A 25,981-nucleotide genomic window follows, 5' to 3' on the forward strand; every position below is an offset into this window, starting at 1 on the left:
TCACTCAGCCGGAGCCCCCTAACACACCACGAGTGGTCTCTTCACCGCGGGGAGGTCCGGAGGCTCTTCCTGGCATGGGGCACTCCGGAGGTCGATCTATTTGCGACCCAAGCCAATTCAAAGTGCGACCTGTTCTGCGCTCGAACTCAGGCCTCACGACAGACGGGGTGTCTGGGAGATGCTTTCCTTTTAGACTGGTCGACTCGGCCTGTGTACGCGTTCCCTCCCTTCCCCCTCCTCCTGCGGGTGGTGGCCAAGATCCAAAGGGAAAACGCGCGGTGCATTTTAATAACCCCGTGGTGGCCTCGCCAACCTTGGTTTTCCCCGCTCCACCAGATGGCGAGGGGGATATTCTTCCGGTTTCCCGACAGGCTCGACCTTCTAACCTCGCAGAACGATCAGGTCTTGTATCCGGAGGTGGGCAAACTGAAGCTCACAGCGTGGAGGATTCTTCCGCTTCCTTAGCTTCATTTGGAACATTGTCCTCCCCGGTGCTAGCTATTATCGATGCTGCGCATAGACCTTCGACGAAACGCTCCTATGTCTACAAATGGGGAAAATTTAGTTCGTTTGTCCGTTCAAAGGGACTCGATCCTATGACTGTTCAGACTTCCGTCGTTTTGGACTTTTTTGGTGTCCCTAGCGGACTCGGGATTATCTCACTCTTCGTTAAAATGTTACCTGGCGGCGATTTCCTGGTTTAGAAGGAAGTCGGGTTTGCCGTCATGTTTTATGGACCCACTGGTCAGGACTTTCTTGCGAGGTTTCGCGAATATTAGACCTTCGGTGGCTCCAATCGCCCCTTCTTGGAGTTTAGAATTGGTGTTAAACTGTCTATCAAAACCCCCTTTTGAACCGATGGCCAGGGTTGATCTTTCGTTCTTGTCCTGGAAGACGGCCTTTCTGGTCGCCATCACATCTGCTAGGCGCTCTAGCGAGCTATGTGCTCTACGAGTAGATCCACCCTATCTTAAGTTTCATGGTGATAGGGTGGTTTTGCGTACAGATGTGGGTTTTCTTCCTAAAGTGGCTACTCGTTTTCACATATCTCAAGAATTGGTGCTCCCGGGGTTCTTTCAAAATCCAGCTACGCCTACGGAGCGTGCTCTGCATTTGCTTGACGTTCGCAGAGCTTTAGCTTTTTATGTAGATAGGACGGCTCCGTTGCGGAAAACCCCGAGGTTATTCATAAAATATCGTAAAGACGCCATCGGCCTTCCCTTGTCTTCCCAGAGGTTTTCCTCTTGGATAGTTTCCGTTATTCGGTTGTGTTACTGTTTGGTTGGTAAAGATCTGCCGTTGCAGATACGGGGTCACTCCACCAGGGCTGTGGCAACGTCGACAGCCTTTTTGCGAGGAGTGCCTTTAGATGCCATTTGCAGAGCTGCTGTTTGGTCGTCCCCTCTGACCTTTGTGGCACATTATAAGGTGGACGCTGTTTCCCAAAGGGACATGGAATTTGGTAGAGCGGTGCTGTCTTCGGCGGTGGCATGATCCCGCCTGCCAAGATGGATGCTCGCTAATCTACCAAATGTACGATTCACAGTGACTACGACAGGAAATTATAAGTTGCTTACCTGTAACTGTAGTTTCCTGAGTAGTCACCTGTGAATTCGTACATACCCGCCCTTCCTCCCCTCGAGTATCATGCCACGCCGTCTAGCTGTTTTTTGCGGCTAAGAGAACTGACGGCTAGTCCCGCCCTCGGGCTATATATACTCGGGAGGGGGGGGGGGCGGGCCTAGCTGAGGGCTGAATGTTTCTTTTTAGTTCTAGAAGGTTCCGAAAAGTTGTATTGCGCAAGCGCAGGGATACCAAATGTACGAATTCACAGGTGACTACCCAGGAAACTACAGTTACAGGTAAGCAACTTATAATTTCCTTCTGTCATGCCCTGTTTCTGCCATGAACCCTCTTCTCCACCAGGGGCTCCTATTGAAGCTGGCCAATCAGAGACCATATGCAAATAGCACCACTGTGGCAGCCAATCCGAATATTGGAACTTTCAGGTTGGCCAATCAGAACGCTGGCACATACACCGCCCTCCCTCCGCCCTTCCTCTGTCCGATACAAACACTCTTCTTTATTATATATATAGATAGATAGATAGATACAGATAAAACTACAAAGACAGCTGCTGGTGTGTCCAGTCATCTTCTTCCCTGAATCTTCAATTTGGTGATGGATCTGGGCATTGTATGTTTTTACCCTGTTTCCCCTTCCGCTCCCTCACCCAAATTGTGCTTCAGTAGATATATTTATATTTTTAATGTACCAAACATGCCAAATTTGTATGAAAATGTGACTCTATTTCCTGTGCTGGTCAATGACTGAAATAACTGATTTGATTTGAGCTGCTGGTGTGTTCTTTGGTGTCGTAAGCAAGGTGGTTCTACTCTGAGGTGCGACACTTGGCCACCCCCTCTCCATCTTACCAGCTTTTGTTGTTGTTGTTGTTGTAGAAATTCCATCGGGATACCCATTCCAGTCCCTCCCAGCATCCTTCAGGAGACATTACCCATACCTCCTTCAACCAACTGCTGCCTCAGATGCCGAAGGCCTGGCTCCGGATGTCCCGCTGCCCACAGGAGACCCTGAGCACTTGGCCCTCTCTCCCGAGGTCAAACCCATCCATCTCTCCCCGTCCAAAATCGTCAAGCCCATCCAGACGGTGGAGGAAGAGGAGGAGGAGCCTTTGGAAGAGCGGGTGAAAACAGAGCTGGAGCTGGATGAGAACCAGGAAGAGGGTCTTTGTGAGCCAGAGATGGAGGCCCTGAGCATGGCCGACTCGGTTGCCCTTCCGGTCCAGGAAGTGAGCAATTGCACCCTTCTGTTGCATCATGCCAAAGCCCTGCAGTGCGAGGAAGAGCATGACGAGGAGGAAGAGGAAGAAGAAGAAGAAGCTCTCCAGGAGTGCCAGCCTGCTTATCAAGTAATGGAATTGGAGTCCCAAGTGGAAGCCACCCCTGATGTTGAATCTTGCCCAGTCCACATGGACTACAACGGAGCCTTGTTGCACGGGGAGAACGAACTACCTGAAGTGAACCTCATCCCTCAGCCTGAAGGCGCTTGCGCGGTCACAGACATGCCTCACATCAGCTCTCCCCGGACAAGGAGGGAATTCTCCAGCACATTTCAGGAAGAGGAGGAGCCAATGTTGGGGGAGCCCTGCTACAGGGACGAGGATGCCTCCTGCCAAGTCCAACACCTGGACATCAAACCAGACGACCCTCTAGCTGGCATGAACGTCTTGGCTGCGGCAGCTGAGTTGCCCCAAGCCTGCTCCTTACTGCCGAGTGATGGCATCACACAGGAGGCCGTGGTCAACCTGGAAGTGTCCTCCTCTCTGTCGCCAGAGCACACCTTCCTGCAGGGGATCACCTTGCTGAGCGAAATCGCGGAGATCGAGCTGGAGAAGAGGAGGCAGGAGATGCAAGGTGAGGTTGAGCAAGGGGAGGTTGAGCGTCCCTTGTTTTGAGCTGCTAAGGCCTTGCCTGGTCACTAGGAAAGCTTCATGTTGATAATTGTTTTTATATAAAGGTAACGTTATTTACTAAAGGGTCCACAAATACAGTAATCCAGTCTAGAGGTAACTAAGGACCACCATGGTCAAGTCAGACTTCACGAGGTAAGGTCGCCATTGGCACATGAGTTTTAGTTTTGGCCACGATGGTCCACGCTCTTGTCACATCCCGGTTGGATTACTGCAACGCACTCTACGTGGGGTTGCCTTTGAAGACTGCTCGGAAACTTCAAGTAGTCCAGCGAGAAGCAGCCAGATTGCTCACCGGAGCGGCGTACAGGGAGCATACCACCCCCCTGTTGCGTCACCTCCACTGGCTGCCGATCCAATTCCGAGCACAATTCAAAGTGCTGGTTTTGACCTACAAAACCCTATACGGTTCTGGCCCAGTGTATTTGTCCGAACGGATCTCCCTCTACACCCCACCTCGAAGTTTAAGATCTTCTGGGGAGGCCCTGCTCTCGACCCCGCCACTCTCACAAGTGAGGTTGGCGGGGACGAGGAGCAGGGCCTTCTCAGTGGTGGCCCCCCACCTGTGGAACTCACTCCCCGGGGAGATTAGATCGGCGACTTCCTTTCTGGCATTCAGGAAAAAACTGAAGACCTGGGTTTGGGACCAAGCCTTTGGACACACTGGCAACTAAATTAAGGATCTGACGATAGACAAGGACAAATGGAATGGAATGGATATATGGACTCTGAACCCGAGCATGAGATTGTTTTGATATTTTATTATGCATTGATGTTTTAATTTAACTGTTGAATTGCTTTTTTGTACTTTGTATTGCTGTCAATTGATTTAGGCATCTAATTGTGCCTCCTCTGTAAGCCGCCCTGAGTCCCCCCCCCTCCCCGGTGTAAATGAAATAATAATAATAATAATAATAATAAATAAATAAATAGTTGTGCAAAGGCCCTCCCGGCCACCGTTGACACCTGCGCATCTGCCTGTGGAATACCTATCCTCTGTCTGTCTTGGAATAATGGAAGCCTGCCCTCTCTTTGACGCAGGGATGGAGAACTTCCCCATTCGCCCAACCTTGGAGAGTCTGTTAGCTGCCAGCACCCAAATGCTGATGGAAGTCCTCTCCACGCCCTTTGTGGACGGCCTGAAGAACATCCGTCTTCCTCGAGAATTGGATCCCAACAAAAAGTACAGCTGGATGCAAAAGAAAGATGAAGCCGTGAGTAGTTCTTGTCTACCAGCTTTGCTCTTCATAGTCAGGCAAGGAGGTTCATGGGAGATATGATAGCCATGTATAAATATGTGAGAGGAAGCCACAGGGAGAAGGGAGCAAGCTTGTTTTCCGCTTCCTTGGAGACTAGGACGCAATGGAACAATGGCTTCAAACTACAAGAGAGGAGATTCCATCTGAACATTAGGAAGAACTTCCTGACTGTGAGAGCCGTTCAGCAGTGGAACTCTCTGCCCCGGAGTGTGGTGGAGGCTCCTTCTTTGGAAGCTTTTAAGCAGAGGCGGGATGGCCATTTGTCAGGGGCGATTTAAATGCAATATTCCTGCTTCTTGGCAGAATGGGGTTGGACTGGATGGCCCATGAGGTCTCTTCCAACTCTTTGATTCTATGATTCTATGATTCTAAGAGATGCTGCAGAATTCATGCAGAGTTTCAACACTGAAAGTCATCAGATCTTGGCCCTGCTTCGTCCTTGGATGGTAGATGGCCAATGAAGACCAGGTCCTGTAGATATCTTTCACAAGAAGAACTCGCAAAACAAACCCCAACAACCCTTAGAAATCTCTATAAAAGTCAACTGGTTGTCATGTTGACAGATGACTTGAAGGATAATATACCATATATACTCGAGCATAAGCCGACTCAAATTTAAGCGGTGGCACCTAATTTTACCACCAAAAAATGGGAAAACGTATTGATGCGAATATAAGCTGAGGGTGGGAAATGCATCAGTTGTTGGTAAACTTCAAAATAAAAATAGAGACCAATACAATTACATTAATTGAGGCATCCGTAGGTTAAGTGTTTTTGAATGTTTACATAAAAATATATTTTAATGTAAGACTATCTCTGATTAAACAATTATTGTAATCTTTAGTGTAAATGTGCTTACATATCCTTCCAATAATACTGAAGAGGTTAAAATAATATGTGTAATAAAAAGTAACAGTGTAAAATAATAAAATGTAATAATAACAGGAATAATAGAGTAAAATAATACATGTAATAATAAATAGAGTAAAATAATAAATGTAATAATAATAATAGAGTAAATCATGTTTGTTTAATAATAATAATAATAATAATAATAATAATAATAATAAACATAATAAAATAATATAATAATAAATAAAATAACAAATAAAATAATAAATAGAGTGAAATAATAAATGTAATAATAGTAATTAGAGTAAAATAATAAATATAATAACAATAAAGTAAAATAACAAATAAAATAAATAGAGTAAAATAATAAATGTAATAATAGTAAATAGAGTAAAATAATAAATATAATAACAACAATAAAGTAAAATAACAGATATAATAATAAATAGAGTAAAATAATAAATGTAATAATAGTAAATAGAGTAAAATAATAAATATAATAACAACAATAATAGAGTAAATCATGTTTGTGTAATAATAATAAACATAAAATAATGTAATAATAATAGAGTAAAATAATAAATGTAATAATAACAATAATAATAGAGTAAAATAACAAATATAATAATAAATAGAGTGAAATAATAAATGTAATAATAGTAAATAGAGTAAAATAATAAATATCATCATAATAATAGAGTAAAATAACAAATAATAAATAGAGTAAAATAATAAATGTAATAATGACAATAATAGAGTAAATCATGTTTGAATAATAATAATAAACATAAAATAATGTAATAATAATAGAGTAAAATAATAAATGTAATAATAACAATAATAATAGAGTAAAATAACAAATATAATAATAAATAGAGTGAAATAATAAATGTAATAATAGTAAATAGAGTAAAATAATAAATATAATAACAACAATAATAGAGTAAATCATGTTTGTGTAATAATAATAGAGTAAAATAATAAATGTAATAATAATAATAGAGTAAAATAACAAATATAATAATAAATAGAGTAAAATAATAAATGTAATAATAGTAAATAGAATAAAATAATAAATATCATAATAATAATAGAGTAAAATAACAAATAATAAATAGAGTAAAATAATAAATGTAATAATAGTAGATAGAATAAAATAATAAATATAACAATAATAGAATAAAATAACAAATATAATAATAAATAGAGTAAAATAATAAATGTAATAATAATAGAGTAAAATAATAAATATCACAATAACAATAATAGAATAAAATAACAAATATAATAAAGTAAAATAATAAATGTAATAATAATAATAAATATAGTAATATCACGATCCGTCACCTTACTTGGATCTGCGCACATCATTCAAAAATACATCACACAGTCCTAGACTCTTGGGAAGTGTTTGACTTGTCATTTTGTGATACAAAATCCAGCATATAGATCTCGTTTGCTGTGACATACTGTGTTTTTTGTGTCAGTAAAATAATAATATGGTAAAATAATAAATATAACAAAAATAATAAAATAAAAAATAAATGTAATAATAGAGTAAAATAATAAATGTAATAATAATAATAACAACAACAACAACAGAGTACGACAATAAAAAACCTTGTCTCGAGTATAAGCCGAGGGGGGCTTTTTCAGCCTTAAAAAAAGGCTGAAAAAATCAGCTTATATTCAAGTATATACGGTATATAGATACAGATGATTGAGAAGTGAGATTTAGCTTGGGAATCAATACTTGATGGATTTGTCTAGTTTCTTTTGAGAAACATGTATAATGAAAGTAGAATCATAGAATCATAGAATCTTAGAGTTGGAAGAGACCTCGTGGGCCATCCAGTCCAACCCCATTCTGCTAAGAAGCAGGAATATTGCATTCAAATCACCCCTGACAGATGGCCATCCAGCCTCTGTTTAAAAGCTTCCAAAGAAGGAGCCTCCACCACGCAGAGAGTTCCACTGCTGAACGGCTCTCACAGTCATGTTCAGATGGAATCTCCTCTCTTGTAGTTTGAAGCCGTTGTTCCCTTGCGTCCTAGTCTCCAGGGAAGCAGAAAACAAGCTTACTCCCTCCTCCCTGTGGCTTCCTCTCACATATTTAGACATGGCTATCATATCTCCTCTCAGCCTTCTCTTCTTCAGGCTAAACATGCCCAGCTCCTTAAGACGCTCCTCATAGGGCTTGTTCTCCAGACCCTTGATCATTTTAGTCGCCCTTCTTTGCACACTTCTCAGCTTGTCAATGTCTCTCTTGAATTGTGGTGCCCAGAATTGGACACAATATTTGCAGAGTTGCTCCAGCATTGTTCAAGGTCCTGTATATGACCTGCTCTCCCACCCTTAAGGCCATACTTTCCCTGTACACCAAGCCCTGAATCAAAATGAGAACTTTGGTATCTACCGCAGGTTAGGTATGGTATGTTTCATTCCTGCTAGTGGCTGAGTTATGAATCAAACGAGTTTAATTATGGACTGTTGGATAGGGCCTGTGCTGGACTGTAACTGGGACCACCCCCCCCCCCCCCCCCCACTTCACTCCTTTCTAAATTCTTGCTGTTTTCTAAATGTTTTCCTCCCAGCTGTACTCCATCAAGTCATCTGTTGAGAACATGGATGCAATGGAGTTGGACTACAGGATGAGGCTGGCTGAGCTGCAGAGGAGGTATAAGGAAAAACAGAGGGAATTGGTCAAGCTGCAGCGACGGAGAGACTCTGAGTAAGTATGGTATATACTCAAGTATAAGCCTAGTTTTTCTGTCCTTTTTTAGGCTGAAAAAGTCCCCTTGGCTTATACTCGAGTCAAGATTATTTATTATTTTATTCTATTTATTATTAGTACATTTATTATTTTACTGTATTTATTGTTGCTTTTATTACATTTATTTTACATTATTATTATTACTATTATTACATTTATTATTTTACTCTATTATTATTATTATTGCATTTATTATTATTATTATTATTATTATTATTATTATTTACAGTATTTGTATACCGCTTTTCTCACCCCGAGGGGGACTCAAAGCGGTTTACACATAAGTAATGGCAAAATTCAATGCCAGTACAAACAATTACAATTATACACTACAATTAGACATAAATCAAATTAAAAACAGTGCATCCACAAGCAATAAAACAATCATTAAAACAATAAAACAGTCTCATCCGTCAAGAACAGGGGTCCTCAAACTTTTTAAACAGAGGGCCTGGTCACAGTCCCTCAAACTGTTGGAGGGCCGGATTATAATTTGAAAAAAAACGGATGAATTCCTATGCACACAGCACATATCTTATTTGTAGTGCAAAATACTTTAAAACAATACAATAATTAAAATGAAGAACAATTTTAACAAATATAAACTTATTAGTATTTCAATGGGAAGTGTGGGCCTGCTTTTGGCTGATGAGATAGGATTCTTGTTGTTGTTGTGTGCTTTCAAATCATTTCAGACTTAGGTTGATCCTGAGCGAGGGCCGGGTAAATGACCTTGGAGGGCCGCATCTGGCCCCCGGGCCTTAGTTTGAGGACCCCTGGACAAGACTATTATTATTTTAATATAAATGCATTATTATATTACTCTATTATTATTTTATTTTATTACATTTATCATTTTACTCGATTATTATTGCATTTATTATTTTACTCTATTATTACATTTCCATTATTTTACTCTACTATTATTATTTTTATTATTACATTTATTATTTTACTCTCTGTATTATTATTGGATGGATACGTAAGCACATTTACATTCAAGAAGGTTAGAATAATGGTTTAATCGGAGTTGGACAGTCTTATCTTAAATTACAGTATGTATGTAAATATTTCAAAACATTGAACTTATTGATGCCTCAATTAATGTAATTTTTATTTTGAAATTTAATAGTAGCGGCTGCATTCCTCATCCTCGGCTTATACACAAGTCAATACGTTTCCCCAGTTTTTTCATGGTAAAATTATGTTCGGGTCGGCTTATACTCAAGTATATCCGGGTAATTAGGAGATCATCTAGTAACTTCTGGCAGCTGTCAGGTTGGGGCACAGCTGTCTTCTTTCGAGTCACATCTTTAGGACTTTCTTGGTCCTTGGTACATCCATGTCTTTGACAAAACTTGTTGGCAACTCGGTGGCTCATTACACGTGCCAGACATGTCTTGGTTTTGTAAGCACTCCCATTAGTGGTGGCTGTGACGATGTGTAATTTTTATTCTTATGGTTATGTGTTGTTTAAACAGTAGTTAATAAATGGTAAGTATGTAGGAATATATTTTGTTCGAGATGGTGGCTGGTTTGGCTTGAGCAGAGTTGCCATAGCAACGGGGGCGTAGCCAACTGTCACTTCTTGGGGCAGCTGTTTGAAAGTGGCAGTCTGTAAGCCGGTGAGCTACAGGGAAGAATGATTTCTCTAGAAGGAGAATCAGGGAAGAGTCTGTGACTATTAGAGTTACAGAAAGGACTGAAATCTCTAGGTGGGGATTCAGGGAACTAGTCTGTGACCAGTAGAGTTACAGGGAAGACTGATTTCTCTAATGGGAGAAACAGGGAACTAGTCGGTGACCAAAGAGTTACAGGAGAAGGTAGTTGATCCTGTGGTGTGTGGGAAACCATCAGGAATACTATAGTTAGAGAACTATAGGGAAGACTGGTTCTTTAATATTAAGAATCAGGGTTTGGCTGGGAGCCAATTCTGTTAAATAAGCCTTTTAGCTTATTTGTTTTATTAGGACAGTTGTCCAGGAAAGATACATCTGCTTATAGAAACCTCTTAAAGTCTGTACCTAAAGTTACTCATGAAACCTTACTAATGTAACCAATCAAGATTTGTGCCTCTTGTGAAGAAACAATCAAATCTGTTATACCTTGCTTGTTCCAATAAAATTGTTACTGTTCTCCTCAAGCCTTGCCTGATACAGTTTCTCCTAAGTCAAAACAACCTGCATAAGTAGAAAAACCAAACCAGGGACATTAAACGCTACGCTATCAAATAAATAAATACTTCTGTAACTAATAGTCTCTTTGTAAAACAGCTCCTAAGTTGATGCTGACAATTACTGGGCTTCCTCACAAATTTGGTGGCAGTAATTTTACCCTCCTTCACAGTGGCCTTCCTGGAGGTTTTGGATTTTGGAGTAGGTCAGTTTAGTGTTTTGTTGACAGACTGGGGCTCTTTGAGTTAGTTTTGGTTTCTTCTAATTCCTTTTATACAATTACTTTGGTTCCTTTCCCAGCATTACTTTTCTTTCCCTTTTTTTGTTTTTGCACAATTACGTTCTAGTTGCTTTTGGTTAACAGTCAAGCATATTGTTTTTTTTAAAAAGGGAAAAGCATGACGAGAAAAGTAGAAGCTTGGCAAGACGAGGCCCAGGAAGGCCCAGGAAGAGGAAGCATGGACCCAGCGCTCTCTCGCCCCCGACGGAGAGAGGGAAGAGCGGCTGCAGGAGTGGAAAGTAAGAGCTGGGCTGCCGGGGGCAAAGGGGCCCGCAGGGTGTCACGTGCATGAACTCGAACACAAGCACACACATGCGCTCTCTCTGTCTTTTGGCATAGTGTCCTGATTCGTGGACATGATGAAGTATGTGGCAGCTTGAGTGCTGATTTGTGTTGAGGGTCATGCCGTTTGGAGTGGGGCAGCTGCCATGGCATGGACATTGCATGAATAAGGCAGGGAGGCATTGGTGAAAGAGTAGCAGATACAACAGGTGTTGCACTCCAGAACAGGAATAACCCTCTGACTTCAAAACACCACACGTTTAGAATCATAGAATCCTAGAGCTGGAAGAGACCTCATGGGCCATCCAGTCCACCCCCATTATGCCAAGAAGCAGGAATATTGCATTCAAATCACCCCTGACAGATGGCCATCCAGCCCCTGTTTAAAAGCTTCCAAAGAAGCAGCCTTCAGCACACTCTGGGGCAGAGAGTTCCACTGCTGAACAGCTCTCACAGTCAGGAAATTCTTCCTCATGTTCAGATGGAATCTCCTCTCTTGTAGTTTGAAGCCATGGCTACATTGCGTCCTAGTCTCCAGGGAAGCAGAAAACAAGCTTGCTCCCTCCTCCCTGTGGCTTCCTCTCACATATTTATACATGGCTCTCATCATATCTCCTCTCAGCCTTCTCTTCTTCAGGCTAATCATGCCCAGCTCCTTAAGCCGCTCCTCATAGGGCTTGTTCTCCAGACCCTTGATCATTTTAGTCGCCCTCCTCTGGACACATTCCAGCTTGTCAATATCTCTCTTGAATTGTGGTGCCCAGAATTGGACACAATATTCCAGGTGTGGTCTCACCAAAGCAGAATAGAGCATGGGGAGCATGTCTTCCCTGGACCTAGACACTAGGCTCCTCTTGATGCAGGCCAAAATCCCATTTTCAAGAGAGATATTGACAAGCTGGAATGTGTCCAGAGGAGGGCAACTCAAATGATCAAGGGTCTGGAGAACAAGCCCTATGAGGAGTGGCTTAAGGAGCTGGTCATGTTTAGCCTGAAGAAAGAAGGCTGAGAGGAGATATGATAGCCATGTACAAATATGTGAGAGGAAGCCACAGGGAGGAGCGAGCAAGCTTGTTTTCTGCTTCCCTGGAGACTAGGATGCAATGGAACAATGGTTTCAAACTACAAGAAAGGAGATTCCATCTGAACACGAGGAAGAACTTCTTGACTGTGAGAGCCGTTCAGCAGTGGAACTCTCTGCCCCGGAGTGTGGTGGAGGCTCCTTCTTTGGAGGTTTTTAAACAGAGGCTAGATGGCCATCTATCAAGGGTGCTTTGAATGCAATCTCTTCCTGCTTCTTGGCAGGGGGTTGGATTGGATGGCCCATGAGGTCTCTTCTAACTCTATGATTCTATGATTCTAAGGGTCTTTGGATCATAATAAAATGTTGTTGTTGTTGTTGTTGTTATATAACTAACCAACCAATCAGATCACTTTTCCATCTGGTTTCCAGACTCAGCAAGTCCTTACTCCTCTCGGAAGACTCCGAGACCGGTGAAGGCAGCAGGAAGAGGCACAGAGGCATCCTCCTTGACGACGAAGATGAGATGGAGAGCAGGACCGGGAGGATGAAGGGCAGAAATCGCAGCTGGGATGAGCAAGATGTGCTTGCCAACTTCTCCAATGAGGTTGGTACAAACCTGATTTTATGTATGTATATGTATGTTGTTCTGTCGCGTGCGCTGGGCCTGTGAAAGTATTTCCTTTACTTATTTATTTATTTGCTTTATTTCTATACCGCATTTTTCAGCCCAAACAGGCGATTCAATGCGGTTCCCTGGAGTTCTCTAGTTTGCTTTAGAACAGGATGTGCAACCTTTGCCCAGCGGGAAGCCAGGGGGCCCAAGGAGAAGTTCTCAGAGGTTTTCCACCACAAAATAGTCTTTAGATGGCTTGTGAAGTATAACAAAGTCTTTTATTAATGAACAATCAAACAGAAACTTCTCTTGTCTTCAGTAAAGTTAACCAAATGCTTCCAGGCTTTTAGGCAACTGGTGACTTCCTAATCTTGCCCACGAAGGACAGGCAACTGTCTTCAATCACTTCTTCTTTAAAGGAAAATCCCCGTTTTAACTTCTCCCAGGCTGACTGTAATCTAACCCTTACTGATGTGGGCTCCGCTACCGGGTCGAACTGCATCTCGAACGCTGAGTGGACCTACCAGTAAGGCAGTAGCTGGATTTTTTTTTTTTTGGTCTTTAGGGCTGCTTTCCTGGAAATCTTTGGAGACTCTTAAGACTGTTTTCCCCTGGGAAGTCCTCAAAGCTTTGAGGAGGCTTCCCTGGAGTTCCCTGGAGTTGCTTTTAAGACTGGAAAATCTTAATGGTTGACTCTTAAGACTGTTTTCCCCTGGAGAGTCTTAAGGGTTGAAGCTTTTGTACAGGGGAAGCTTGCACACGTCCTGTACATTAGCTTTCCTTGCTGAGACTAACTAAAAATGGCTCCTTTCCCTTCCCAATTGCCCTGTGCAAGGGGCGGGACCAAAACTTAACGATGATGGACAGGTGACTTGCCCTATGACTGCAACCAACGGAAGCCACCTATCTGCAGAGTCCCTGAAACCTTGGACTGCAAGCAAACATTTAATACAAAGCAAATTAAATTGGAGCTCCTGGTACAGTTGTACCAGAACATATGTATTTTATTCCAGTAACTGCCCCAGTACCTGATTTTGGAAAATGGCATTCATAACCTTTTGGGAAAGCCAAGATTCTCCACAGCTAGCAAAAGCATACTGTTTCCATTGAAGTCCAAAAACATACTGTTTCCAAAATGGGAGTCTTGAGTCTGAATATGCTCAGTGCAATCACATGTTTGTAGCCCCTCCCACACCAAAGAGATTAGTTATACTGGCAAATCAACACACTCATACTATACAGGTTTGCAAATGTATGCATTAACAAACAAATAGCGAAGGCTTGGAAGGCTGCAATTTCTGGAAGTCTGGCAAACCTTCAGGGATGGATAGCTGAAAGAGGAGGGAAAGAAGGCACCCGATTTGCTAGTTTGGGTACAACTAGCAAATGGGTTGTTGTAGTTTTTTTCGGGCTATATGGCCATGTTACTGTTTATTGTTTATTGTTTATATGTGATTTATATTAATTGTATTGTATTTACTGTTTTTGTTTATTGCTTTTTGTTTTTATTGATGTGTTGTTGGGCTTGGCCTCATTTAAGTCGCTCCAAATCCCTTGGGGAGATGGTGGCGGGGTATAAATAAAGTATTATTATTATTATTATTCTAGAGGCACATCTCTCCTGATGTTTCGCCTGCATCTATGGCAAGCATCCCCAGAGGTAGTGAGGTCTGCTGGAATTAGGAAAATGGGGTTTATATATCCAGGGTGGGACAAAGAACTCTTGTCTGCTGGAGCTAAGTGTCAATGTTTCAACTGACTACCTTGATTAGCATTTGATGTCCTGGCAGTTGTTTGGTGTGACTTGTTAGTGCCTGGGGGAATCTTTTGTTGAGAGGTGATTAATTGTCCCTGATTGCTTCCTCTCTGTTGTTTTGCTGTTGTAATTTTAGAGTTTTTTAATACTGGATTTTGTTCATTTTCATGGTTTCCTCCTTTCTGTTGAAATTGTCCACATGCTTCTTGTGGATTTCAATGGCTTCTCTGTGTAGTCTGACATAGTGGTTGTGAGAGTGGTCCAGCATTTCTGTGCTCTCCAATAATATGCTGTGCCCAGGTTGGTTCATCAGGTGCTCTACTATGGCTGACTTCTCTGGTTGAATCAGTCTGTAGGGCTGGGCAGTTTCGTTTCGTAATTTCGTAATTCGTTAAAAATTCGTTATTTTTTTTTATAATGAAGCAATATTGAACCATTCAGGAGCATCTTAAAAACGAAACGAATTTTTCAATTCGTTTCGTAATTGCTTCGTATTCGTTTCGTATTCGTTTCGAAATCGTTTCGAAATCGTTTCGTTATTATTTCCGCATGTCTAGGGCAAGTTTTATAGCTGTTGTTTGTTTAATCAGTGAAAAAAAAATTATAAATATCACACCAACAGTCAACAACAGAGGGAGAGGGAAGCTTCAAAAGTTCCCCCTGTCCCATTTGGAGGTTTTTTAGTGTATTGCGCGGTTGCGTCCGCCATTAACGAATCGATTCGTATTCGTTTCGTATTGTTTCGTAATTTTACGAAATTTCGTAAATATCGAACTTTTTTAAAGAAAATTTTCGGAATTCTTTTAAATATCGAAACGCAAAAAACCCCAAAAAATGAATCGAGTTTAGAAACAAATTTTTCCGTGGTTGCCCAGCCCTATCAGTCTGCATTGCCTTTCATGTTCCTTCATTCGTGCCTGTGCATCGCTGTGTTTGGTGGTCCCTATGTACATGTCTCTACAACTGCATGGTATAAAGTAAACTCCTGCAGACGTGAGAGGATCCCTTGATTCATGTTTGGGCAACGCTGCTGCGTTGGGTGGTCCCTATGTAGACTTGTCCACAGCTACATGGTGTGCAATACACTCCTGCAGAGGTGAGAGGATCCCTCTTGTCCTTTGCTGAACGGAGCATTTGTTGGATTTTCTTGGTGGGTCTGTAGATAGTTTGTAGGTTGTGTTTCCTCATCAGCTTCCCCTGTTTAAGGAGCTCCATTGGCTGCCGTTCATTTTCCGGTCCTAATTCAAGGTGCAGGTTCTTACCCACAAAGACAAAGTTTGTCTTTGATTCTATGATTCTATGATGTTGTATTTACAGATATCTGTGTAGTTAGAGTGAGAGAGGGGAGGCATCTTCCAGATGGAGGGCAGACGGGGGGCATACGTATACATATTAGGCCTGGGTTTCAACGGAAAAAATTGTTTCTAAAATCGATTTGTATTTGGGGGTTTTTTTTGTTTCGATATTTAAAATAATTACAAAATTTTCCCTTAAAAAAGTTCGGTATTTACGAAATTTCGTAAATGTGAAAAAAAATTACAAAACATTAACTAATCGATTTCCGAAACAATAACGAATCGATTCGTTAATGTTTTGTAATTTTTTTCACATTTACGAAATTTCACATTTTTCACATTTTTCACATTTTTCACATTTACCGCGAAATACGCTAAAAAACCTCCAAAAACTTCTGAAGCTTCCCTCTCCCTCTGTTGTTGACTGTTGGTGAGATATTATATTTTTTTTTCACTAATTAAACAAAAAACTTGCCCCAGACATGCGGAAATAATAACGAAACGACCTCAGAACAATAACGAAACGAATACAATAACGAAATACGAAGCATTTACAAAACGTGTTTAAAAATTCGTTTTTTTAAAAAATTGCTCCAGAATGGTTCGTTATCGTTTTGTAATTGAAAAAAATAACGAATTATTAACTAATTACAAATTAACGAAACGAAACCGCCCAGGCCTAATACATATGTATACTGAATATATTCTCTAAGTGTCCCTACTTTGCGGGTTTTCACGTATCGCGGGTGGTCCTGGAACGTGACCCCCACGAAAAGTGAGGGAACACTGCAATCTGAAGTACCCAGAAGTCACTAACTTGGGGAATGTTTCCTTGGGAGATGGCTACGAAGCCTTGGTTGACACTCTTGACTGGACATTGGATGCAAGAGATTGAAATCCAGCACACTGAAATGGCCATCGTAGGCAGACGTTCAAGGAAGGGCCAGTGGTATCTGCCGTGTGGTCACCCGTGCCCAATCCTTGTCTTCCTTTTGCAGCTAAAGATGAAGAAGAAGAAGCTGGCCTCCGACCAGGAGCAACTGGTGAGCAAGCTGGACAAAGCGCTGTCTCTCTCCAGGCACAGCAAATTGAAATCGCCTTTTAAGTTTGCAGACCGCTCTGGGGCAAGGCAGAGAAACGGAGGGTGCTTCAGCAGTCGGTACCTGTCGCCCCACGAGGCCTTCCTCGGCAAAGAGGACAAGAAGCACCTGGGCAAAGCTATGAGCTTCTCTCTGAAAGCGTCCAGAGAAGGTAAAACCAAAATGTCTGCCAAAATGAAGAAGATGGAGGTGGGGCTCAGAGTCAAGGGCCACCTGAAGGTCTCCAGTTCACCAGCAATGTCTGAAGTTAGCAGCTATTCCTACAGTAAGCAGATTTTGAAACCTTTGCTTCTTCTGTGCTCTTGTGTTTCCCTTTGGGCTTTGTTGGAAGCGGAGATTGAATCTCTTTGCGTCACAGGGGAAACAACCGGGTGGGTTGAGGAGGGGAGGAAGCAGCAGCGTGTTTGTAGAGACAGAAGTCATCAGATATGGGGGGGAAATGGTAGAACTCGAGGTTAGTCAGAATGAAGTAAAGAAGAGAAAGGGAAGAGGAAGAGAAGGAAGGAAGGAAGGAGAGAAGGAAAGAAAAAAGGGATGGAAGGAGGGGAAGAAGAGGAGAAGGAAAGAAAAAAGGAAAGGAGGGAAGGGAAGGAAGGAGATAACGAAAGAAAAGTGAAGCAAGGGAAGAGGAAGAGAAGGAATGAGAGAAGGAAAGAAAAAAGGGAAGGAAGGAGAGAAGGGAAGAAGAAGCGAAGGAAGGAAGGAAAGAAGGAAAGAAAAGAGGGAATGAGAGAAGGGAAGAGAAGGAAGGACAGAAGGAAAGCAAAAAGGGAAGGAAGGAAGGGAAGACGGAGCAAAGGAAAGAAGGAGAGAAAGAGAAAAAAGGAAAGGAAAAGGAGGAAGGAAGGAGAGAAGGAACGAAAAGAGAAGAAAGAGGAAGTGATGGAAGGAAGGAGAGAAGGAAAGAAAAGAGAAGAAAGGAAGTGAAGGAAGGAAGGAGAGAAGGAAAGAAAAGAGAAGAAAGAGGAAATGAAGGAAGGAATGAGAGAAGGAAAGAAAAAAGGAAAGGAAGGAAGGGAAAAGGTAGAGAAGGAAGGAGAGAAGGAAAGAAAAAAAGGAAGCAAAGAAAGGAAGAGGAAGAGAAGGAAGGAGAGAAGGAAAGAAAAAATGAAAGGAAGGAAAAAAAGGGAAGGAAGGAAGGGAAGAGGAAGGAAAGGACTGAAGGAGAGAAGGAAAGAAAAAGGAAGGAAGGAAGGGGAGAAGGAAAGAAAAGAGGGAAGGGAAGGAATGGAAGAGGAAGAGAAGAAAGGAGAGAAGGAAAGAAAAAAGGAAAGGAAGGAGAGAAGGAAAGAAAAGAGGAAGGAAAGAAGGGAAGAAGTGAAGGAAGGAAGGAGAGAAGGAAAGAAAAGGAAGGGAAGAGGAGGAAGGAAGGAGAGAAGGAAAGAAAAGAGAAGAAGGGAAGAGGAAGCGGAGGAAGGAAGAAAAGGAAAAAAAAGGAAAGGAAAGAAGGGAAGAGGTAGAGAAGGAAAGAAAAAAGGGATGGAAGGGAAAAGAAGGGAAGAAAAAAGGGAAAGAAGGGAAGAGGAATAGAAGGAAAAAAAAGGAAAGAAAGGAAGGAAAGAGAAGGAAAGAAAAAGGGAAGGAGAGAAAAAGGGAAGGAAGGAAGGAAGGAGAGAAGGAAAGAAAAAAAGGGAAGTGAAGGAAGTAAGGAGAGGAGGAAAGAAAAAGGGAAGGAAGGAAGGAAAGAAAGGAGGAGAGAAAGAGGGAGGGAAGGTGGGCCACAGCAACGCGTTGCGGGTACGGCTAGTATGTATATTTATCTATAAATACTAACTACGTTGACTCCAGATACAGACTCTGAGGACGAGGAGGAGGAGGAATCCCTGCAGGACGAGTGGTCTTCTCCTTCCGCGGCCAGCTCCCGAGTGAGACCCCCGAGCCTCTACCGCGTGGTGCCCCCAAAGCGCAGCCGGATCGCGGGGGGCCTGAAAGCGACCCCCAAGGGCCTCTCCCCCGCCAGAACTCTCAAATCTAACCTGGCGGCTGGTGCTGCTGCTGGTGCCCGGAAGCCGCCCTTCTGCTTGCTGCCCAGAGAGGCCGAAGCCGGCTATTCATTCAGTGATTCCTCGGAGGACTCGTTTGATCAAGGTTACTAGATTATAACACAAAACCAAACAAAGCTCTTCCGTGTCTGAGTGAGTGGTGAGCGAGTGTGGGACGTGGGTTGTGGATGGCACCGCCGTGGGGGTCATCCGTCCTGGATGGTGCGGTCATCGGCCATCTTGGATTCCTGCCTCTTGATCAATATTCTCTTTTGCTTGATCAATATTCTCTTTTCTGCAACAAATGTTCTGCCAATGTCACGATCGAACATTTATTTTAAGGTCAACCTGCTCTTTTAAGAGCTTGCATACGAACTAGTGGCTTAGGTCCCTCCTACACTATCTAAAATCCAGATTAGCAAAGCAACTTATTTGGATTATCTACTTGGAACTGGATTATATGAGTCTCCATTGCCATATAATCCAGTTCAAAGCAGATAAAATGGATTTGAACTGGATTATATGAGTCACCAATGCTATATAATTCATTTCAAAGCAGATAAACTGGATTTGAACTGGATTATATGAGTCTCCACTCTCAAATCCAGCACATAAAATGGATTTGAACTGGATTTTATGAGTCTCCATTGCCATATAATCTAGTTCAAAACATAATCTAGATTTGAACTGGATTACATGAGTCTTCACTGCCATATAATCCAGTTCAAAGCGTATAATCTGGATTTGAACTGGATTATATGAGTCTCCATTGCCATATAATCCAGTTCAGAGCAGATAATCTGGATTTGAACTGGATTATATGAGTCTCCATTGCCTTCTAATCCAGTTCAAAACATATGATCTGGATTTTGAACTGGATTATATGAGTCTCCACTGCCATATAATCCAGTTCAAAGCAGATAATTTGGATTTGAACTGGATTATAAGAGTCTCCATTTCCATATAATCCAGTTCAAAACATAATCCGGATTTGAACTGGATTATATGAGACTCCAATGCCATATAATCCAGTTCAAAGCAGATAATGTGCATTTGAACTGCCATTGCCATATAATCCAGTTCAGAACAGATAATTTGGATTTGAACTGGATTATATGAGTCTCCACCGCCATATAATCCAGTTCAAAGCAGATAATCTGGATTTGAACTGGATTATATCTCCATTTCCATATAATCCAGTTCAAAGCAGATAATCTGGATTTGAACTGGATTATATGTCTCCACTGCCATATAATCCAGTTCAAAGTGTATAATCTAGATTTGAACTGGATTATATGAGTCTCCACTGCCATATAATCCAGCTCAAAACATATAACCTGGATTTGAATTGGATTATATGAGTCTCCATTGGCATAAAACCCAGTTTAGAACAGATAATTTGGATTTGAACTGGATTATATGAGTCTCCATTGCCATATAATCCAGTTCAGAATAGATAATTTGGATTTGAATTGGATTATATGAGTCTCCACTGCCATATAATCCACTTCAAAGTGTACAATCTTGATTTCAACTGGATTATATGAATCTCCACTGCCATATAATCCAGTTCAAAGCATATAATCCAGATTTGAACTGGATTATATGACTCTCTACTGTCAAATCCAGCAGATAAACTGGATTTTAACTGGATTATATGAGTCTCCACTGACATATAATCCAGTTTGAAACATAATCTGGATTTGAACTGGATTACATGAGTCTCCATTGCCATATAATCCAGTTCGAAACATAATCTAGATTTGAACTGGATTACATGAGTCTCCACTGCCATATAATCCAGTTCAGAGCAGATAATCTGGATTTTACATAGTGTAGAAGGTTCCTTAGTCTTCACCATGCCCCCTTCCTTAAGCATACAAAGAATATTATTTTTCCCCCCTTCATCTCTTGTTGCCATCACTGTTGTTATATGTGGCTTCTTCTTTTCTTTTTTTCCTCTCCTTTTTCCAATATATTTTTCCCCCTTTTTGGCCTGTGTTAGAGGTTTGGAAGGAAGTGTGTAAATTTAGCCCTCCTCTGTGTTGTGTGGGAGTGCCCCCCCCCCCCTTGATGTTTGTACTGCAATTTGGTACCAAGCTTTTGATTAAAAATACCCAGTTTGTTTTTAACTAAACCCGTCTGCCTTGTCTCTCTCTCTTGCTGTGTCTCTCCGTAGGTTGGCTAGTTTGCTGCTTCACTCCATCCCTCTCTGTCCCTCATTGCTCCTCAAACAATTACGGGGAAACCGAAATTAACTAAATTGCAAATTGCGAGGTCCGTCCTCTCTATTATCCAAATATCCCTGGCTTGCAATGTTCCCAAATATTCTGTTTTCCAGGAGGAAAAGCAAATCTGCATGTTGATCTCTCCTTTTTTCAAAATTAAAACCCGCAGGGTCAGCTTGTGCATAATCTCGTAAATACCGTATATACTCGAGTATAAGCCGACCCGAATATTAGCCAAGGCACCTGATGTTACCACCAAAAACTGGGGAAACGTATTGACTTGCGAATAAACCGAGGGTGGGCAATGTAACGGCTACTAGTTAATTTCAAAATAAAAATAGATCCCAATAAAATTGCATTAATTGAGGCATACATAGGTTCAGAAATGGAAATATACTCCAGTCTGAGCCACCCTGAGCATCCACGCTCTTTGGTGTTGTTGTTCATTCATTCAGTCGCTTCTGACTCTTCGTGACCTCATGAAGCAGCCCACTCCAGAGCTCCATGTTGGCCGTCACCACCCCCAGCTCCTTCGAGGTCAAATAAATAGAGTATACTACTGCTACTACTACTACTACTACTACTACTACTACTAATAATAATAATAATAATAATGCGATCAGGATGATAGCCCATTCTCCACTCTAGATAATAGAGTAATAATAATAAAAATAATAATAATAGAGTAACATAATGGAAATGTAATAATAAAATAAACAGAATAAATAAATGTAATAATGATAAATAGAGTAAAATAATGTTACAACAATAATAAATAGAGTGAAATAATAAATATAACAATAATAAATAGAGTAAAATATTAAATATAATAACAATAATAAATATAGAGTTTTTGTTGTTGTTCATTCAGTCAGTCGCTTCTGACTCTTCGTGACCTCATGAACCAGTCTACTCCACTTACTTAGGCGATCCCTCGTTGGACGAGTAAGATGGTCTTCCATTATGGATTTCCCTGTGGGTCCGTATGTGGCTGTGGAGCCCTATTCTTGCTCTGCATCTTCTTCCGCAGTGAGGGCATTGGTTTCCAGGTGGAAGGCGTTCCCGGTCGGGGTTGGCTTGACGCGCCTTCCTCCTGGCACGTTTCTCTCTTTCACCCTCCACTCGTGCCTCCTCGAATTCTGCAGCACTGCTGGTCACAGCTGTCCTCCAGCTGGAGCGCTCAAGGGCCAGGGCTTCCCAGTTCTCAGTGTCTATGCCAGAGTTTTTAAGGTTGGCTTTCAGCCCATCTTTAAATCTCTTTTCCTGTCCACCAACGTTCCGTTTTCCGTTCTTAAGTTCGGAGTAAAGCAACTGCTTTGGGAGACGGTGGTCAGGCATCCGGACAACGTGGCCGGCCCAGCGGAGTTGATGTTGGAGGACCATCGCTTCAATGCTGGTGGTCTTTGCTTCTTCCAGCACACTGACGTTTGTCCGCTTGTCTTCCCAGGAGATTTGCAGGATTTTCCGGAGGCAGCGCTGATGGAATCGTTCCAGGAGTTGCATATGACGTCTGTAGACTGTCCACGTCTCACAGGCATAGAGCAGGGTTGGGAGGACAATGGCTTTATAGACAAGCACCTTGGTCTCCCTACGGATGTCCCGGTCCTCAAACACTCTCTGCTTCATTCTGGAAAATGCTGCACTTGCAGAGCTCAGGCGGTGTTGTATTTCGGCGTCGATGTTGACTTTGGTGGAGAGGTGGCTGCCAAGGTAGCGGAAATGGTCGACATTTTCTAATGTTACACCATTAAGCTGTATTACTGGCATTGGAGAGGGGACGGCTGGTGACTGCTGGAACAGCACCTTGGTTTTCTCAGTGTTCAGTGACAGGCCCAGCTTCTCGTATGCTTCTGCGAAGGTGTTTAGAGTGGCTTGTAGATCTTCTTCTGAATGCGCACAGATGACATTGTCATCAGCATACTGGAGTTCTATAACAGATGTTGTTGTAACCTTGGTTTTGGCTTTCAGTCTGCTGAGGTTGAATAGCTTGCCATCTGTCCGATAGATTATTTCCACTCCGGTGGGAAGCTTCCCATCAACAAGGTGAAGTATCATAGCGATGAAGATGGAGAATAGAGTTGGGGCGATAACACATCCCTGTTTGACACCAGATTTCACCTTAAATGGGTCACTTTGGGAGCCACTGCTGTCCAAAACTGTTGCCATCATGTCATCATGGAGGAGCCGCAGGATGTTCACAAATTTGTTAGGGCACCCGATTTTGTGGAGGATGGTCCAGAGAGCGCTGCGATTCACTGTGTCAAATGCCTTTGCAAGGTCGATGAATGCCATGTACAGGGGTTGGTTTTGTTCCCTGCATTTTTCTTGGAGTTGTCGTGCAGTGAAGATCATGTCCACGGTTCCTCTGGAGGGGCGGAAGCCGTTCTGGGATTCTGGGAGGGTGTCTTCTGAGAGGGGCAGAAGGCGGTTTGCAAGGATTCTTGCGAGGATTTTCCCAGCGGAGGTTAGAAGGGAGATACCTCGATAGTTTCCGCAGTCTGTTCTTTCCCGTTTTTTGAAGAGGGTGATGATGGTGGCGTCCTTGAAATCTGCTGGGATTTTCTCGGTCACCCACACTTTTTCTATGAGCTGGTGGAGTTGGTGTGTTAGCTCAGGTCCTCCCTCTTTAAAGATTTCAGCAGGGATCCCATCTGGTCCACTGGCTTTGTTATTCTTCTGTTGGCTGATGGCATTGCTGACTTCTTCCAAACTAGGCAGTGCTGCAAGCTCATCCCTGGTTTGTTGTTGTGGGATTTGTGAGAGGACTTCTTCGGCCACATTGGAGCTGCGGTTCAGGAGGCTTTGGTAGTGTTCTTTCCAACGTAGTGCAATTGAGTTTTGGTCCTTCAGGAGTTTGGTTCCATCTGATGAGCGTAGAGGCTGTATGCCATGGTTTCTTGGTCCATAGATTACCTTTGTGGCTTTGAAGAATCCCTGAGCATTATGGGTATCTGCCAGGTGTTGGATTTCTTCGGCCTTCTTTGTCCACCAGATGTTCTTGAGTTCTCTTGTCCTTCTTTGGACCTCAGCTTTTGCACTAGCATAGATCTTTTTCTTAGCAGCACAGTTGATGTCTCTCTGCCATGCTTGGAAGGCTTTCCTTTTCTTGTCAATTAGCTGTTGGATCTCGACGTCATTTTCATCAAACCAGTCTTGATGTTTCTTGGCTTGGTATCCAATAGTTTCTTTGCAGGCTTGGATGATGGAGGTCTTCAGTTTGTTCCAATGTTCCTCAACATTTTCGGGGTGTTCTGTGGGTAGATGGTCCTTGAGTGCTGTTTGGAGATGGGCTCGTCTGGAGGGCTCCTGAAGGGCTTGGGTGTTCATTTTGCGCCTTGTCTTCCTTCCTTGGAGTCTGCGCTTGGGGGCGATCTTGATAGCCATCGAGGATCGAATTAGCCTGTGGTCAGTCCAGCAGTCGTCAGCTCCCTGTCGGCCGTCACCACCCCCAGCTCCTTCAAGGTCAAATAATAATAATAATAAAATAATTTAAATGTAATAACACTGTTCTACAAATTTTCAGTTTTTCTCAGTTGCGGAAACGAAATGTGCCGTTTCGTAATAAATTTAACATGTTGAATTCAAATATAATAATTAAATGTGTTAATTGGCTCTGGTTTTTATGCAACAGCTATTTCAATTTTCTCCACAATAGGTAATTCATTAATATTATGATAATGCGCCTAAGCTTACTGCATGTATATAAACGGTGAATATTTACTAAATTTTAGTCACATTATATTGCCAATAGTTTATACATGAGAAATATTTATTTAATTAGTCTATTGTTTATGTTTGTGCGGCAAGAAACTATATTAGTAGGCCTAGTGCAGTTGAAAAGTCTGAAAGTTTAAATGTCGCTTTAATCGTGACTTCAGTTTATATCCTGTTTGCTTCTCTTGACTTTTCTTTTGTCTTCAAGGAAAGGATTCCCTCTTGCAATGCTCCAGCAGGAGTCTGACAGCATGGACGGAGTCCATTGGCCTTGATCTCTTTTTCCATAGTGCTTTATTTACACACGTGTGAGGCATAACTACAATGTAAAACAATGTTTAACGATACTGTCTCAGTCTTCAACTGACTGACCCTCATCGTTCAAAAGTCTGGCCTTATATAGGGTTTTCTGGCTTTTGCATATGGCACTAATACTGCGTCATCAAATTTTTTAGAGTATTCTAGAATCTTCCATAGTGTAAGTCGCAACATGCATTTTTTCAACCATACGTGATCACGTGATTGCTTATATCATAAAAACTAGAGCCAATGTACATTATTAAATGTCATTTTCGTTTTCAGCACCCCAAAATCATAAAAGAACAACTATTTTCAGGCCCGCAACTTTTTCTCCGTTGAACAGTGTAATAGCAATAAATAGAGTAAAATAATGGATGTAATAAAAATAATAACATAGTAAAATAATAAATAACTTTGACTCGAGTATAAGCTGAGGGGGTCTTTTCCAACCTTAAAAAAGGGCTGAAAAACCTGGCTTATACTTGAGTATATACGGTACACAATTATTTATGCGATCAGGATGATAGCCCATTTTCCACTCTAGATGTAATCTACGTAATTACACTTTTGGATCTCCCCCATTTTTCTCCCTAGTCTTTGTTTCCCCTTTTAGATGACCCAGAGTTTTGCTCTTGACCTCCAGGTGCATAATTTACTACTAAAATGTACTACTCCCCTTCCTGTAAGATTTTTTTTCCTTTTGTTTTGAACGCACCCTTCCCCAAATAGGGTTTCCAAGGTATGAGAAAGTGAGAGAAAATACATTTCCAGGCATTATGTGTTCCAGAAAGGTGTGTTGTGGTGGGAAGGGGAGGAATCGGTGGGCGGGCGGGAGGAATATTTCGACTTTTTCTTT

The 25,981-nt window shown here is 41.9% G+C and overlaps 1 protein-coding gene across 3 annotated transcripts in view; it reads left to right on the forward strand.

Moving 5' to 3' along the window:
- Window positions 1–25,981, forward strand: part of LOC132781571 (trinucleotide repeat-containing gene 18 protein) — a 205,856-nt gene that overhangs the window by 121,447 nt on the left and 58,428 nt on the right. For all 3 annotated transcript variants that reach the window (XM_067473072.1, XM_067473070.1, XM_067473071.1), the window contains exons 10-16: window positions 2,463–3,437; window positions 4,535–4,707; window positions 8,199–8,335; window positions 10,942–11,070; window positions 12,567–12,741; window positions 16,800–17,166; window positions 18,690–18,989. In XM_067473072.1, the coding sequence (XP_067329173.1) occupies window positions 2,463–3,437; window positions 4,535–4,707; window positions 8,199–8,335; window positions 10,942–11,070; window positions 12,567–12,741; window positions 16,800–17,166; window positions 18,690–18,989 (2,256 nt within the window). The remainder of the gene's footprint in view (window positions 1–2,462; window positions 3,438–4,534; window positions 4,708–8,198; window positions 8,336–10,941; window positions 11,071–12,566; window positions 12,742–16,799; window positions 17,167–18,689; window positions 18,990–25,981) is intronic.

Source organism: Anolis sagrei, chromosome X (assembly GCF_037176765.1).
Source record: "Anolis sagrei isolate rAnoSag1 chromosome X, rAnoSag1.mat, whole genome shotgun sequence".
Lineage (NCBI taxonomy): Eukaryota > Metazoa > Chordata > Lepidosauria > Squamata > Dactyloidae > Anolis > Anolis sagrei.